Source organism: Truncatella angustata (assembly GCF_020726525.1).
Source record: "Truncatella angustata strain MPI-SDFR-AT-0073 chromosome Unknown BKA67scaffold_3, whole genome shotgun sequence".
NCBI classification, from domain to species: Eukaryota; Fungi; Ascomycota; class Sordariomycetes; order Amphisphaeriales; family Sporocadaceae; genus Truncatella; species Truncatella angustata.
In genome coordinates, this window is record NW_025763383.1 from 910,506 (window position 1) to 925,050 (window position 14,545).

Here is a 14,545-nt window from a genome sequence, read left to right on the forward strand (position 1 = left end):
ATGGCCGGGACGTTGCATTCATCACGTAAATTTGGAAGCCATCATCTCGTTCCCCAGTTTCACACCTCATTCATCGGACAAGGTCGACCAACCAGGCGCGATGAAGCATTGAGCAGCCAAAAGCTTGTCGGGAACGACTGCAACATGTGGTCTAGTGGCCCTCTGCTATTAGCGCCCGGGGTCCACTGGCAAAATCCGGGGGTGGGGATGCTAGGGGCTTGGTGAGCCAGGGGAATTCTGCCCTGGCGCATGATACTAAACCTGTTGTGTACAACTATGACGGGGGGGATCTGGACCTCCTTTGGGCTCCTTCCCATTCATGCCGAGGTGTAGGCATTTCGGCAAGGACTTTATGAGAAGCAGCTGATGGCCAAAGTCAATTCTTCTCGGAGGCATATGATTTTTGCTGACCGCTCGGACGAAATAAGGCGAAGCTGGGCCCTCACGATAACCTGCTGCGAGATGAGCTCCTTACGGCTATCAATAATATGGCTATTGCCTTGACTAAAGATTTTCCTCTCGCAGATTTTCTAAAATGTAGTATAATTTAGCTCTAATTTTGATTTCCTCTGTCGAACAGTTCTACTTTGAGCATCTTCGATGTACCCCAGGAATTATACCCCATTCATTGCCACAAATTTCGTTCCTTCACACCCCGGGATCATCCATGGATTCAACTCAAGCTGCTTTTCTTTGTATGGGGCCCCGGGCCGGGTACTCAAAGCTTACTGGGAGCCCACTTACTTCATGTAGAATGTCATTTCCACCATAGCTGAAATTTGTGCTCTAGAACAAGAGGGAAATTCTGTAGCTTGAATGGAAGTGCGGGCGGTTCTAGTCCAGATATGGCCAAGAGAAGGAATCAGCTAGTTGCATGGAACCTGCACCTAGCCCAGAGTGAAAATCTGGTAATTTCGCTACTAGATTGCTTGCCCAATCGACACAGATCCGAATGCAGGATGTGTAGGTGTATCAATGGGAAATCTCCCGTACTACTCGGCTCGAAAACCTAGTGGCTCAGTTTGCTCTACACAGCTTGACCTCTCTGTCCACATGTGAATGTTCGCGTAGATAGCCAGGGAGTAATCTGAGTACGCAAACGACGACTCGGAAATTGCGTTCGTAACCATCGCCTAGACGTACGTATTTAACAGGCACAATGATGTTGTCCTTGTGAACCTGGCCAGACACGGCCACGGTGACGGTGGTGGAGATTGAGGCCGCATTGCATTGAATCCTAGGATCTCAATGAGATGTATGAGCATGAGAATTCGAGAAACCCGGCCGCCTCTATTCTTTGGAATCAGGTATTGGGTTGCACCGTGGTGGCCGCCTCCGTTAGATGTCTATTCTCAAGAGTAGATCTAAGAGTAGGTTTGTAAGATCACTACCTTTCTCCAATTTCTCAGTATAACAATTAGAATTTTGTACATTTTCGCTATCGGGGCACAGGAGACCAACGACCCTTCAAAGAACATTGCATCTCATTCATCTTGATGCTAGCGTAAGATCTTTAGTAAACAGTAGAGTTGCAATAACTCAAGCTCCTGAGTCGTGAGATCGAGACTCAGGCTCGTCAGGCTCTCAGAATGTGTTCCTCCTTTTCTCCATCGAGCAACCAGCTGCTACAAAGACGCATCTGATTTCACAGACTTCACGCTTGTATATTGCCGAGCTAAGAAAACTTCTGGCCCGATAGGATCACTGAACCCAAGATTATTCAGCCAGTTTGTGGCCGCTGCATCAAGGATCACCAACGTAAACGTTATCATAATGGGCAATGTTCACCTACTGGCTTGGAACTACTTGATTCGAAATTTATCAGCACCAGCGATCGCGTTTATCATGCTGTTCTCTTGTTCTGCGATCCCCACAAAGCACATGAAGTTTGGACTAGTCTAGTTCGACAAGGTGACGCTCGTCTGGAAAGATCTGGCACATTAGTCTTTAACACCTTGAATAAACTGGTCACCATTGTCCGGTGATGCTGGGGCGTACCCAATCATCAGGCATAGTCCAATAATAGAACACACTGATATGGCTTTGCGAATTCGAGGAGAGCTTGCTTCACATTCTGAAGCTGGTGTTTCGGCCCGGCGGAGTGACTGACGCGTCCCGCTTGTCGGCCTCTGCGCTGTTTGACCAGAGTCACAAAGCCGGCATGGCGATACCTTTTGGCTTGAGAGAGCCTCAAAATAAGTAAGATATAACTACGGCTAACATCGAGATGTGCACATTGACGTCTACTCACCTTTCAGCATCATTGACATCGATCAGGCTTGACGGAGTGGATGGATTTCAAGACGGAGGACATCTTTGAAATATCAGAATAAGCGGGACTTTCAACTATTGGGATATGAGAACTACCCCGCCAAGGACCCCTCCAACAACCCCCCACCATTTACGCAGCGCATCTGAATCGCGACGGAAGCGGCCTTTCGCGACTTGTAAAAAGATCTCTGGCCTCCAAGTCTACGAATCACATTTCACGTTCGCTGCTCGCATCCGAAACCATGGATCTGGATACTAAGACACGTAAGATTGCTCTTTTGACTCATGGAAAACAAGTATGAGCTAACAAGGTTCGGATTGTAGCACTATATTTGACCAGCGACAAGACGTCGTTTGCGTTCATATCTGCCAGAGACCGCTGGCCAGTGATAATTGTCAGCAATCATAGCATCACTTGAACAAGCACTTCAGACTGACTTCAAAGATAGACGCAAGCCATTGACGATGTCTACCGAACAATCACACAGATCGATGACAAGCCCAAGCAAGACGAGGGCAAGAAGATCGTCGAAGAGCTCGGCAAGCTAAAGTACGAATTGCAACATGACCGCCACCTCACGCCGATACGAGATGACGGAAAGCCTGACATAGCCTTGTACAATCAAGAGTTGGAGAAATTGGGTACCCCGACTTGGTTCAATGTGCCCTGGCTCTACAGCGAGTGTTATTTATACAGGTGTGAAGCAAACGGCAGAATAATGGTCCGAGCATAACTGATCATAGTTAGGCGCATCAACACATCGTTCAGTCTGTCGCAACACTGGAAGTCATATGACATTTTCTCTAGACAGAAGATGAGTACGTTCCGATCCTCTCGGCCGGCTGTGCTGGAACTTGCTGGTCGGTACCGGGATCTTGTTATTCAAATCCAAAACGACAAGAGCAAGACTGGACCGGAGGCGGAAGAAGCACAAGAGATCTTGTTCAGGGAGATGATGGAGATCTGCCTGTGGGGCAATGCCACCGATTTGTCGTTACTAACGAGCTTGACATATGAGGATATCCAGAAGCTCCAAGGTTCTGAAGCTCGCAAGGCCAGCGAGAAGAACATACTGATCAACGACCTCGACACCGCATTCGATGTTTTGAGAAAGGCCCGCGACGAGGGCAAGAAGGAGCGCCGCGTCGATATTGTCCTCGACAATGCTGGTTTTGAGCTGTATGTGGACCTCATCTTGGCCGGCTATCTGCTCTCTGCTGGGCTTGCAACCCATGTTGTGTTGCATCCCAAAAGTATTCCATGGTTTGTGTCAGATGTGTTACCTGGAGACTTTGCAGCACTTCTCGGTGCCTTGGCAAGCCCCAAACCCTTCTATGAGACACCGTCGGACGATGAGAAGCTCCAGGACAAGACCCCGGCGCCTTTGACGGACAGCGAGGTGGACGAACTCACCTTTTTGTTTCAGAACTGGGCCGGTTTCCATGCTGAGGGTCAACTTACAATCCGACCGAATGCTTTCTGGACGCATGGAGGAAGCTTCTGGAGGTTGCCCGCCGAGAAGGACTTGCACGAGGACCTCAAGACCAGTGAGCTGGTCATTTTCAAGGGCGACTTGAATTATAGGAAATTGACCGGAGATGTGAGTACCAATCCAGGTTCAACAATGACATATACTGACTTCTCCACCAAGGCTATATGGGATCCGACAACTCCATTCACAGAAGCGATCGGCCCGCTTGGCCCCGGCTCCGGCGTTAATGTTCTAGCTCTTCGTACGTGCAAAGCAGACGTGGTCGTTGGGCTGAAACCTGGCCAGGATGAACAGATTCGTGCCACCGAAGGCGGCGGCGGTGACAGTGGAGCTAGAAAATGGGCTTGGAGCGGCAAATGGGCTGTTGTGTCGTTCTCGGGCGGAAAGTGATGTGTTTTGGTCAGGAAACTTGCAAAATTAGAACCTAGATATAATAGAGCCAGGCGCACAATAGACGGCCAGACCTATTACCACTCACAAATGCTGGTTTATCGGCCCCTCGAAATGAAAGTTATGATAGCACGGCCACTCGCTCTTACCACTCAGCGGCAGTGTCTCCATTGTTTCGGCGGCTTATGGCAGCCGGCTTTGCGGATTTGGTACCGGGTCTAGGTAGTTTGATACGCTATCTTGGCAGTCGAGAATTCATCTTCTCTAACTAATTGAACTTTTGATATTCATTTTGGACGCCTTTCCTATATATCACGATTTATGAACAGAAATGCTCTCTAGCCAGAAATTTCACAATCTTAGCTTAGTTGAACACCACAGTCTTGTGGCCATTGAGGAAGACCTTGTTCTCACTCCACCACTTGACAGCCGCGGCTAGCACCTGGCTCTCCACGTTGCTGCCTTCCTCAACGAGCTCTTTGGGGCTCATAGCGTGGTCGACACGGGCGACCCTCTGCTCAATAATCGGACCCTCGTCAAGATCGGCCGTGACGAAGTGAGCTGTGGCACCAATAATCTTGACACCACGCTCAAAGGCCTGATGGTAGGGCTTCGCGCCCTTGAACGACGGCAAGAAGCTGTGGTGGATGTTTATGATCTTGCCGCTCATGGCTGAGCACAAGCCGGGTGACAGGACCTGCATGTACCGAGCCAGAACGACGAGCTCGATGTCGTGCTTCTTGATCAAGTCCAGGATCTGCTTCTCCTGCTCAAGCTTCGTGTCTTTGGTAACAGGCAGGTGGTGAAATTCGATGCCGTACCCCTCGGCCAGCTGTTTGTAGTCTGGGTGGTTGGACACGATGAGCGGCACCTCGATGCCCAGCTGCTTGTTCTGGGTACGGAACAACAAGTCGTTCAAACAATGTCCGATCTTGGACACCATGATCAGAACCTTGGGCTTCTGGGCGGTGGCCCGCACCTCGTAGTGGTCAAATGACAACTCCTGAGACAGAGCCTTTAAAGGCTCATCGATACTGGCCGTGGAGTCAGCATGACCGAAATGCACACGCATAAAGAATTTCTCCGAGGTGCGGTCAGAGAACTGCTGCAGGTCCAGGATGTTCAGTTTCTGGGCCGCGAGCATGCCGGTCACAGCGTGCACGATACCGGGCTTGTCCGGGCAGGACAGCGTGAGGTAGTAGTCCTTTCCAGCAGACATCTTGCGGTCGATCTTGGTGAGCTCGCTCGCCTTCTTCTTAGTGGTGCTGTAGGACCGGTTTTGGGACTGCCAGCTGTTGAAGCTAGCTTTGGAAGCGGTGATGATCGGTGCGGCTTGTCTTGTGGTCACTACGACAGGACGTTCTACTGTGGCTGTAATACAAGCTGTTGTGCAATAGCGCCGGCCAATGGTTGTCAGCCTGACGGTACGACAGCTGAACCCGGCGATCATCTAGCTAGCCCGTATCCCCGAGTAATTGGTCTTGGAGAGTTTGGATTTGGCACATCTTCGACTCGTCACGTCCCGCGTGTTGAAGGTTAGAATTTGCAGGCGTGACACATTAGCCGGCCCCACTGCTGAAAGATCTCCGCTTTCGGCTGTATCAAGTACAGTAGACACGAACCACGTCAAATGCAGTGTGAAGCGGTAACCCATACACACATACATAACGCGAAAGTGTATGACCTGCCTGTATATTGAAGGTGGAGATGTTCCATTAAGTTCCACCAGTAAGATTTATCTTATTGACAATTAGCATATTTGCCCGAGCCATTTAATCGTGTTGTGGATGATAACGCACCTGCCGACATCTATTCAGCACTTCATGATTCCATGCTACACATATTCATGGGTCGACTATTAACATTTGCGAGAAAGAGATCATCAATTCCAACAGGTCAATCTTACATCGACATAGTTATCAACCAGGTCTAACAAACGTCGTGAGTTGTCCCATGAAGTCTCGCAACCTACACTGGCATTCCATCTAACGACTGTTGAGAATATACGCGTATGCGTTGTGGCTTGCTTCTAAAACTTCCTTCTTCTTTTACTTACACTGAAATTGATAAATTTACATCATTCCTTCTAGATCTTGAGCAGCCCGAACACAACATGTCGAATGTGGCCGATTGGACGTGATGAAGCTATTGACATTGCTACCTATTGCTCTATAATTAGTGCGGTTGATTGGTTCTCAACATGTTGCTGCTAATCGATGATATATATTACTGTCTCTTCAAGATGCTTGTCATTACCGGAAAACCATTCGCAATCTCCTAGCATGCTCACAAACATGTAAGACCGTGCACAGAGCCTTGGAGCTTATGATCGGACCTCATGGATGGAAGTTGTAATTCAACTGTGAACCCGTATCATGCGTTTGCTAGATGATTCAAGATCCACAACTTGCTGGGAGAAACCTATATCGCCATAATCACATAAAACTGGATGGAGCTCGGCCCTCGAACAAGACCAAAAAGGGCACTATCCAATTCGGTACACGAATGGAAATTTGACCGAAAATTGTTTGGAATAGACTTTCGGGAAGTCACTGGCTGCGAGGATTATCAGGCAAAATCGTCCCGAAGCATCTATCTAGATTCTACTTTTTCGCCTCCCAATCATTATCAAATTGTGTATACACAGCAAACTTGTAAACACATCACATGATTAAAGGTGCATTGCCAGTTCTTGAGTAGACTAGATCGGACTGAGACCAGTCCAAAACGGCCCAAAACGGCCCAAAACAAGGCTGACCGAGTACAAAGACGGAGATTTGGTTCTAGACAACATCGCAAGCCTTCTTCATGTTTTCAACAGTTTAAGAAGATTTACATGGATGGTTGTTTTATAAGAGTAAAAATTTTCGAAATGGGGTTCTGCCCCCTCCAGCAGGTCTCTGGAGCGCAATATTGCGTATCAGAGTCGATTGGGCTTTTTGATACTCTTGAACCCCCTTAAAAATCGAAAGCTGTAGTTTAGTATCTGCTATAATTTTACTCGTTTTTTATCGCTGGCGTTCGTGGGGAGCCTATAAGAGAGAAAATATTCAGGGCATATTGTAAGAATGCAAGAATTACTGGCTTGAAGAGTTACTTGAAGTGCTTGAATTGACACTGGAGATCATATGCTTTGACAGCAGGGAGCTGGAGGGGTATTCGTCAGCCGGTTTAGTTTCTTGTTGGCTGAAAGCCATTATTGTGAGAGGAATAGACTCTGGGCTTATGTCGAATATCTCGTTTTTATACAGGCCAAGAAAAAAAGTCAAACTAGGCAGTCTCTCAAAGACACAACCCAATAGTTTATTTTCATTGAAAAACAAATAACCAATCCAAGACGCAAAACGTCTCCCCCCACTCCTCTTTACATATGTTTCTCGACCCATCAAAACGTGGAAATAGCAAGAACTTCAATGGACTGAGAGTTTTAAGAAAGCACAACTCAGTTCGATGCATAGAACAAGATCGAGAATATTTAGAGCACCCAGCCAGCAACCTAATAAAGTGAAATGGGACGGCACATTTTTCCATAAGAACGGAATGATTTGAAGCTATGTATACTGCTGTTGCTTACTTGAAATTATCTAGTCTAGCTGCGGTTTTCCGCTTGTGGGTGAACAGGTATTCCCTACCTGAGACGGTATAGACTATAGTGCAGCCTACCGTGAAGAATTCTGGTTTGTATCAATTGATACATACTTCCTTCAAGAGAAAACATATTAAGTCACAAACAACGCTTAATGCGGCGATGCAGGTGAAAACGTCAATAAAAGGTCTTCAAATTTGAACACATATTAACAAGATTTTATGTGAATGTGAATAATTGGGTTTGTGATCTGTCTAAAGAATGTACTAAATCCAAACTTCGTTTAGCAAACTTCTATACTCCCGTCGCTTGAGTCGGAGCCGAATTATTTAGCCCTTGCATGATACCTGGTCGACACTTCCGTTGTGGGAGAGTTTTGTTCCTGCTCTGCTTTCTCACAACGACAACGATCGGCGCACTAACCTATGCAATAAAACCTCTCATCATGATAGGTCAGCAATCAAAAAAGAGCATCATACGTTAGAAGCACAAACCTTTCTGAAGAATTGCCACATAGCCTCATTCTCATATGAGTACATCACCCTGAAGCATACGTCTATCCTCTTTCAACTATGAACCTACCTCAGGCCACAGACTGACGTTTTTCGTACTTGCCCAGATTTTTGACAGAATTTCGTTCTTCATCTGATCTTCTCTCTCACAGACCTCAAAGACCTCTCACATATTATCCGAGCCATAATTTCTGTGATTACCTTCTGCCTAGCCCAATGGCAAGCGACCCTCCATCGTCCTTGAAACCCAATCAGCCCGCTGCTAAAAGATCCTGTTCTAAGCACATTTTAGAATGTCTTGCAAGCAGATCAGTCCCATTCATCGTAAAGAATGATCCAGATTGGAAGATTCATGCAAGCACATTCAATACGCGCCTATCGTATGAACCCCTTGTTATTATTACTCCGAAGACATTCCAGCACATTTCGGAGGCTATCATCTGCGCCTCTAATCATGGCATACACGTTCAGGCCAAATGTGGCGGACATAGTTACGCCAGCTTCAGCAATGGTGGCATTGATGGCATGATGATTGTTCATCTACAGAATTTTCGGGACGTAGAGATAGACCAAAAGACTGGAATTGCCAAGGTTGGAGGTGGAACTAGGCTAGGCCCTTTGGGTCTTGCTATCTGGAATCAAGGTAAGCGCGCTCTTGCTCATGGCACCTGTTCAGCTGTGGGTATTGGCGGCCATTATACTCACGGTGGCTATGGCCACTTCTCGCGTGCTTGGGGTCTAGCTCTAGACCAGATTGTTGGCCTAGATGTCATACTCGCCGACGGAAGCTTGATTCATGCCAATCAAGACCAACACTCCACTATCTTCTACGTAAGTCTATTTGCTATACCAAGCGCCAATCAACCACTATAGTAAACTGTTTCATACACTAAGAAACCCATGTAATAGGCCATGAGAGGAGCCGCAGACATGATCGGGATTGCAGTCAACTTCTACCTTCAAACCCATCCTGCTCCCAAACAGGTAGTGAAGTGGGACATTGATCTCTCACCCTCTGCACCCATAGAGGATATCGAGGCTGCTGCAGATACGTTTTTGCATCTGCAAGCTGTGTCGAACGATGCTTCCGTTATGAACCGGAATATTTCATTTGGTGTCGTCCTTGGTCCTGGAACATGGTTCAACGTTGGCGGGACATTTCTAGGGTCGCTCGAAAGCTTCAAGAGCACCATAGCGCCTGCACTCCTCCAGGATGTGGCCAAACCCAAGTCTTTCACTATGAAAGAATTAAGTTGGATTGATGCTCTTAAATGTCTTGCCGGAGATGATTTAACTGTTGCCGATACATGTAAGGGACGGGGCAACTTTTATGCCAAAAGTGTCACAATACCTCAGCCAGGCGCCTCACGAGAGTCGGTAATCAGCTATATGCGATTCATTGCTTCCACGGGACAAAAACAGAGCTTCGGATGGTACGCAATCTTGGATCTCTATGGCGGTGCAGGAAGTCAGATCAATAGAAAGGATCAAAATTTCGCGGCATATGGAGCTCGCGACACTATGTGGGTTGCACAACACCAAGCATCTGTGGACACCGACAAAATATTTCCCCGGGAAGGGTAAGTCCATTCATTCTTGCCAATCGCCATTAAAACCATGCTAATTCAAGGGCGTAGTATCAACTTTCTTGATGCTCTCAACAAGTCCTTGACGAATCATATTGACCGATACGGAGCCTACCTTCCCTACGTAGATTCTGAGTACGATAAGGACACTGCAAGTCGTATGTACTACGGCGATGTATTGTATAAGCGACTGAAGGCGGTCAAGCGACAAGTCGACCCTCAGAACGTCTTCGCCAATCCCCAGTCTATTGACCCCGAAGTCTGAGCACTTGATTAAGTGACGAAAGTGGACACGCAGCATCAAAGTTCCCGATAGCCACAACTATGTACGGGCGAACTCTTGATGCAATATTTAATTGCCTCAAGAATCGTTCAACGTTGGTTGTCATCACTAGTGAAACATAACAGTGCAATCTGGAATTGAATGGGTGGCCACATCTTTGCCAGCAGAAGTTCCAGCTTTGTGATTTGGAGGACTTCCATATGCATGATTTGATAGCACCGTCGACGACTCGTCAGCGCTTGCCTCAGCATAGTAGACGCTCAAAATTCATGGAGCAGACGACATGGAATAGCCCTAGCTAGCGAGGCTAAAGTGATTTGACAGGTGTATTTATGCGAAAGGACTTCATTAGCCACAACTTGCTATCATGATTTGTCGTGAGTAATCGTCCCGTAAGGGGATGCACGTGGTTTGAATCGGGCCAAGATTAGTCAAGAAGACAATGCCACTCACCTTACTACATGGCTGAGTGGCTCGATTCAACGCAGAGTATGATTTCTATTATAGGTGTAAATAATGCGCTGTGGAGACCTATATTTGATTGTGGTTCAAGAATAACAACAACGAACGAAATAGTGCTTGATGCTGGCAGGATTCAAGTCAAAAGACAGGGTGCAACCTCTATCAACTTCCTCTGTTGCTTTGTTAACACTGCAAGTAGCTCGTGGTAAGCAGCGCATGTTGCAACATTATGGTTAATGGGTCCATTAATTTAGACAACACCAGAGCCAGGATAGAGATCCGATTACGAGACCTTTTTGTATATTTGAGGTCTTTTGGTGTTTTTGATATATTTGAAACTAGATTCGGGAGCAAATTCGGTTGTATGACGATAAACTCTACAACCTGGCTCACCACCGGGAGGAAAGCCTAAAATCACGAGAGGACATTACAAGAAGAGCTGGCTTGTGAAAAACAAACTTTGGGCAACGCAATTGAGTGAAACTCGGGAGAGAAGATCAGAAATGACACGACACAACTGGAAGTCACCGGAGCAGGTCAACAGGCATGGGCCAAAGTGCGATACTGGTTCTAGTGGACTTTGTTCATGCCACATTCGACCACCCACAGACGATTCACCAACTTGTAGTACTGTGCAAGAAACCAATAGAATGGTGCACTTATCCGGTCTATTGAATGACCATTTCTCAGTATGATGACAAAAATTGACCGAGTAGATGTCTAGCCGCAACGCATTGTCATCGCGTACCGTCTAAACCCCAAACGAAGCAGAAGCTATATTTAAGCATGACTCGAGAGTACGATCTTTTATTCATCGTCTAATATGCGACAGTGTGGTTTGCGCCGGAGAATATAGACAACTCAGGCCAAGTTCCACCCCTAGTCAGAAATATCTCTCGTTACAATCTGGTTATTAATGCATTTGTGAGATGGAAAGTGCAGATGAAGCATGAATACGCATTAAATTTACAAGGAGGTGGTGGTGACATAAACGACCCAGACATGAATTGGCAACCAACGATAACTTTTTTTGAAGTTAGCTGAGATTGTTTCCTAAACACGGTGATGCGATTCGTCCACATCAAGCAAAACCAAGCAGGAGAGGCTGTTAGTAGCATGTTTCCCCCGTCTAAACCATGCGTATTAAACGAAATTAGGACAACCAATGTCCCAGCAACCTTTGGGATCAGTCTCGCGGCTGCAGGAATCACCTCAATTGGTCTTCCCAACAATGCCGCTCGTGCCGACCCGCCTAATACAATTCGGAATCTCCAAGGCAACGAAGATTGATATCAAATCGAAGAAGTCCTAAAAACTGCCTAGACCCAGATAGATAAGTAGTTTTGTGCACAGAACTAGGCGAACAAAGGTGGCGTGGATGAATTGCGGCGCGAATACTGAGAGATGCTGCACCACCGTCATTGCATGAAGGCCCCTTTTACACTAAGATCAGTAGGCCTAGGAGGTATGAAATCACCTCACCAAGAAGACGATGCGGCGGTGCCTCTGACGGAGCAGCCACCATGCGGAGAAGAAGACGTAGCGACAATTCCGCCCTAGTACGTAGGGAACTGAATTGGCGAGACGGCACTGCTTGATCTAGTGCCTTTAGGAGTGTGGTCAGTATTGAGCTTAAGGTGTTATGAGACGTGGATTGAGTAGACTTGTACATAGAAAGCTCAAGCGCTTTCAACTGAGCTCGATTTGCATTCGAAAGGCGAAGTGGGAGGCTCTTTAGACATCCTGTTTGCTCTAAACCTTGTTGATTCATCATCTACTTACTATGAAATTGACGAAAATGCTCGTGGAACATACTTTATTCTTTGGTTCGAGTCAGTCTATGGTGGAGGCTACTTCTGTTGTTTCCGATGGCGAATTCTCGCAAGACGAATGCGACGAGCATGCGGATGAGCGTGATACTAGCCGAGGTGAGAGCGAATCTCCCAAATCCGAATTCCGGGAAATAATTGAGCGAGATAATGATGAAACAATTGTCTTGGGCAAGAGGGGAATGAACACCGAAATGTCGCCGTGGCTGCCGAAGAAGCGAATGCGGCTCTAGACTAAGGCAAATCTTCTTGTTTAGATCTATCACTTTGCTTTAATCGTTCTATTAAAACTAGTATTGAACTATTTCTTACGGAAAAGTACCGCAACGTCGCTTAGACAAGCTACTTGGAAGTGTTCGGTGTGATGATGGTATAATCCCTCCAACCCCCTGTCTTCTCTGCGTTGTTAAAGGCTTCATGATGATCGTCAAGGTTATACACAGCCACCTTCGCTCCACCATTTCTTCCGATTCTCAAGACTCCCTGGGTGATCAACGTGATAACATGTTGAAGCGTCTGTGGGCTACTCATCCACTTTCCACTGACGGTCAAGTTCTTGTGTACCATATATGCATAAGGGATCTGACCATTTTGTGATGCACCTCCACTGAGGACAGCTGTTCCACCGGTCTTCAGAGAGCGCAGACCCGCTTGAAGGTAGGGTGGCTCGGCCATATTGCCCGGAGTCCAGTCGTTGTAGACTTCCGCGCCCGCTCTATTGGGTGTTCGTTCAAGAATGGCTGCAGTGTCCTTCTCCGAGTCACCCGACATTACGACGTAGTCGAACTGTGGTGGGCTGCCCAAAGCACGTTTCATCTCTTCGAGCTTGCTCTCATTGCGCCCCAAGGCAATCACGTTCGCACCAATGGCCAATGCCAACTCCACGGCCGCACCACCAAAACTGCCACCGGAAGGTCCGATGATAACGGTCTCTGCGGCTTGGATTGTCTTTGCTTCAAGTATAGCACCAGCAGCGACCTGGTAGAGCGGGATAGCTGCAAGATCAGCCGCGTCGTAGTTAAGCTTTCCAAACAGGCGTTGTTCGTCTAGTGAGTAACAGTTCTCTAGAGGCACCTTCTGGTACCGCTGCAAAGAACCGTCGCGCCATTCTCCTTGCATCAATCGGGCTCCCTGTTTACCTTCTCCACCATGGTGACCCTGCATTATTACCACATTGGGATCATCTCGTGCGCGGACAGTTGCATCAACAAAGACCAGGTCGCCTTTCGTCAAGCGGATGGTGTCCGGTCCCACTGAATAAACCCGGGCGATAGATGTGGGATGTGGCACCAAAGGGAGATGAAGATTCAGTAGGGGAAGTTTGCCGGCATGGATGGCATTTGTATAAGGAACAATAAATGTTGCTAGAATCTCAACCACCACCGAGCCTGGAGTAGCTGTTGGGGTGGGTAGATCAATGATCCTTGCAGGCTCCTCAAAAGAGGCAAGCCACAAGCCTCGGTTTCCGTTGGTATTTGTCATGTTGAAACTGTGTTTTGAAAACAGGGAGAAATAAAGAGCGAGAATCTGACAGAAAATCTTTGAGATGCGGTCGTGTATTCAGTATCTCTGAGACTCGTGGGAATTGGATTCTTTCTTATACCACCACTTGTGACGGCCGTTGGCCTAATATGCGGACCCGCAACATTAGCATGGCACTAAATGACGGCGCTGAAATCAGCCCATATCCCGCGCTTGACCCGTTAATACCGGCGTACAGACAAGTCGATTCTTACCATATACCGCCCTGGCCCCGCGAATTTTGCATTTGATTCTTCCTCTGCTTCTTACACGTTCAAAAATGCCTATTTCTATGTATAATCTCTCATTCTTTGCATGACGTGGCACAGTTCGAACAGTTTGAAGTACTTTCTTAGCATTAAATTCTTGCAGAGATTGTGTGGTAAACCTTGATACATCGGGCTTATGTCAAGCACTATCACTTACCATTAGTAACATGATTTTACATATCACGCAAACTTTGTTCTGCAAGGCAATATGTATAGCTTGTGCAAGATCCGAAACTCACGACTATTGATCTGTTTTTTCTATCGTACCACTAGACGGCACTTTCATGACGTATGGAGTCGATTACGAGAACTCTTCCCTACTGTAGTGCATTGAATATGACAA

The 14,545-nt window shown here is 47.1% G+C and overlaps 4 protein-coding genes across 4 annotated transcripts; 2 read left to right on the plus strand and 2 right to left on the minus strand.

Moving 5' to 3' along the window:
• Nucleotides 1–2,513: 2,513 nt before the first annotated feature.
• BKA67DRAFT_657150 (uncharacterized protein) lies at nt 2,514–4,154 on the plus strand (the record flags this gene model as incomplete). The annotated part of the gene is made up of 5 exons (XM_046107067.1): nt 2,514–2,535; nt 2,596–2,666; nt 2,721–2,968; nt 3,020–3,872; nt 3,924–4,154. The coding sequence occupies 5 exons, from the start codon at nt 2,514–2,516 to the stop codon at nt 4,152–4,154; spliced, it is 1,425 nt and encodes a 474-aa protein (XP_045959465.1).
• A 103-nt stretch (nt 4,155–4,257) lies between these two features.
• Nucleotides 4,258–5,708, minus strand: BKA67DRAFT_559798 (formyl transferase). Its single transcript, XM_046102421.1, has one exon. The coding sequence runs from the start codon at nt 5,602–5,604 to the stop codon at nt 4,519–4,521; it is 1,086 nt and encodes a 361-aa protein (XP_045959466.1). The 5' UTR covers nt 5,605–5,708; the 3' UTR covers nt 4,258–4,518.
• Nucleotides 5,709–8,468: 2,760 nt separating this feature from the next.
• BKA67DRAFT_534136 (uncharacterized protein) lies at nt 8,469–10,103 on the plus strand (the record flags this gene model as incomplete). The annotated part of the gene is made up of 4 exons (XM_046099810.1): nt 8,469–8,895; nt 8,929–9,083; nt 9,162–9,832; nt 9,890–10,103. The coding sequence occupies 4 exons, from the start codon at nt 8,469–8,471 to the stop codon at nt 10,101–10,103; spliced, it is 1,467 nt and encodes a 488-aa protein (XP_045959467.1).
• A 2,575-nt stretch (nt 10,104–12,678) lies between these two features.
• Nucleotides 12,679–14,096, minus strand: BKA67DRAFT_559800 (uncharacterized protein). Its single transcript, XM_046102422.1, has one exon. The coding sequence runs from the start codon at nt 13,892–13,894 to the stop codon at nt 12,755–12,757; it is 1,140 nt and encodes a 379-aa protein (XP_045959468.1). The 5' UTR covers nt 13,895–14,096; the 3' UTR covers nt 12,679–12,754.
• Nucleotides 14,097–14,545: the final 449 nt, after the last annotated feature.

Excerpts from the sequence above, each read along its gene's own strand:
- BKA67DRAFT_559800 (XM_046102422.1), bottom strand. The coding sequence starts at position 13,894 with ATGACAAATACCAACGGAAACCGAGGCTTGTGGCTTGCCTCTTTTGAG.
- BKA67DRAFT_559798 (XM_046102421.1), bottom strand. The coding sequence starts at position 5,604 with ATGATCGCCGGGTTCAGCTGTCGTACCGTCAGGCTGACAACCATTGGC.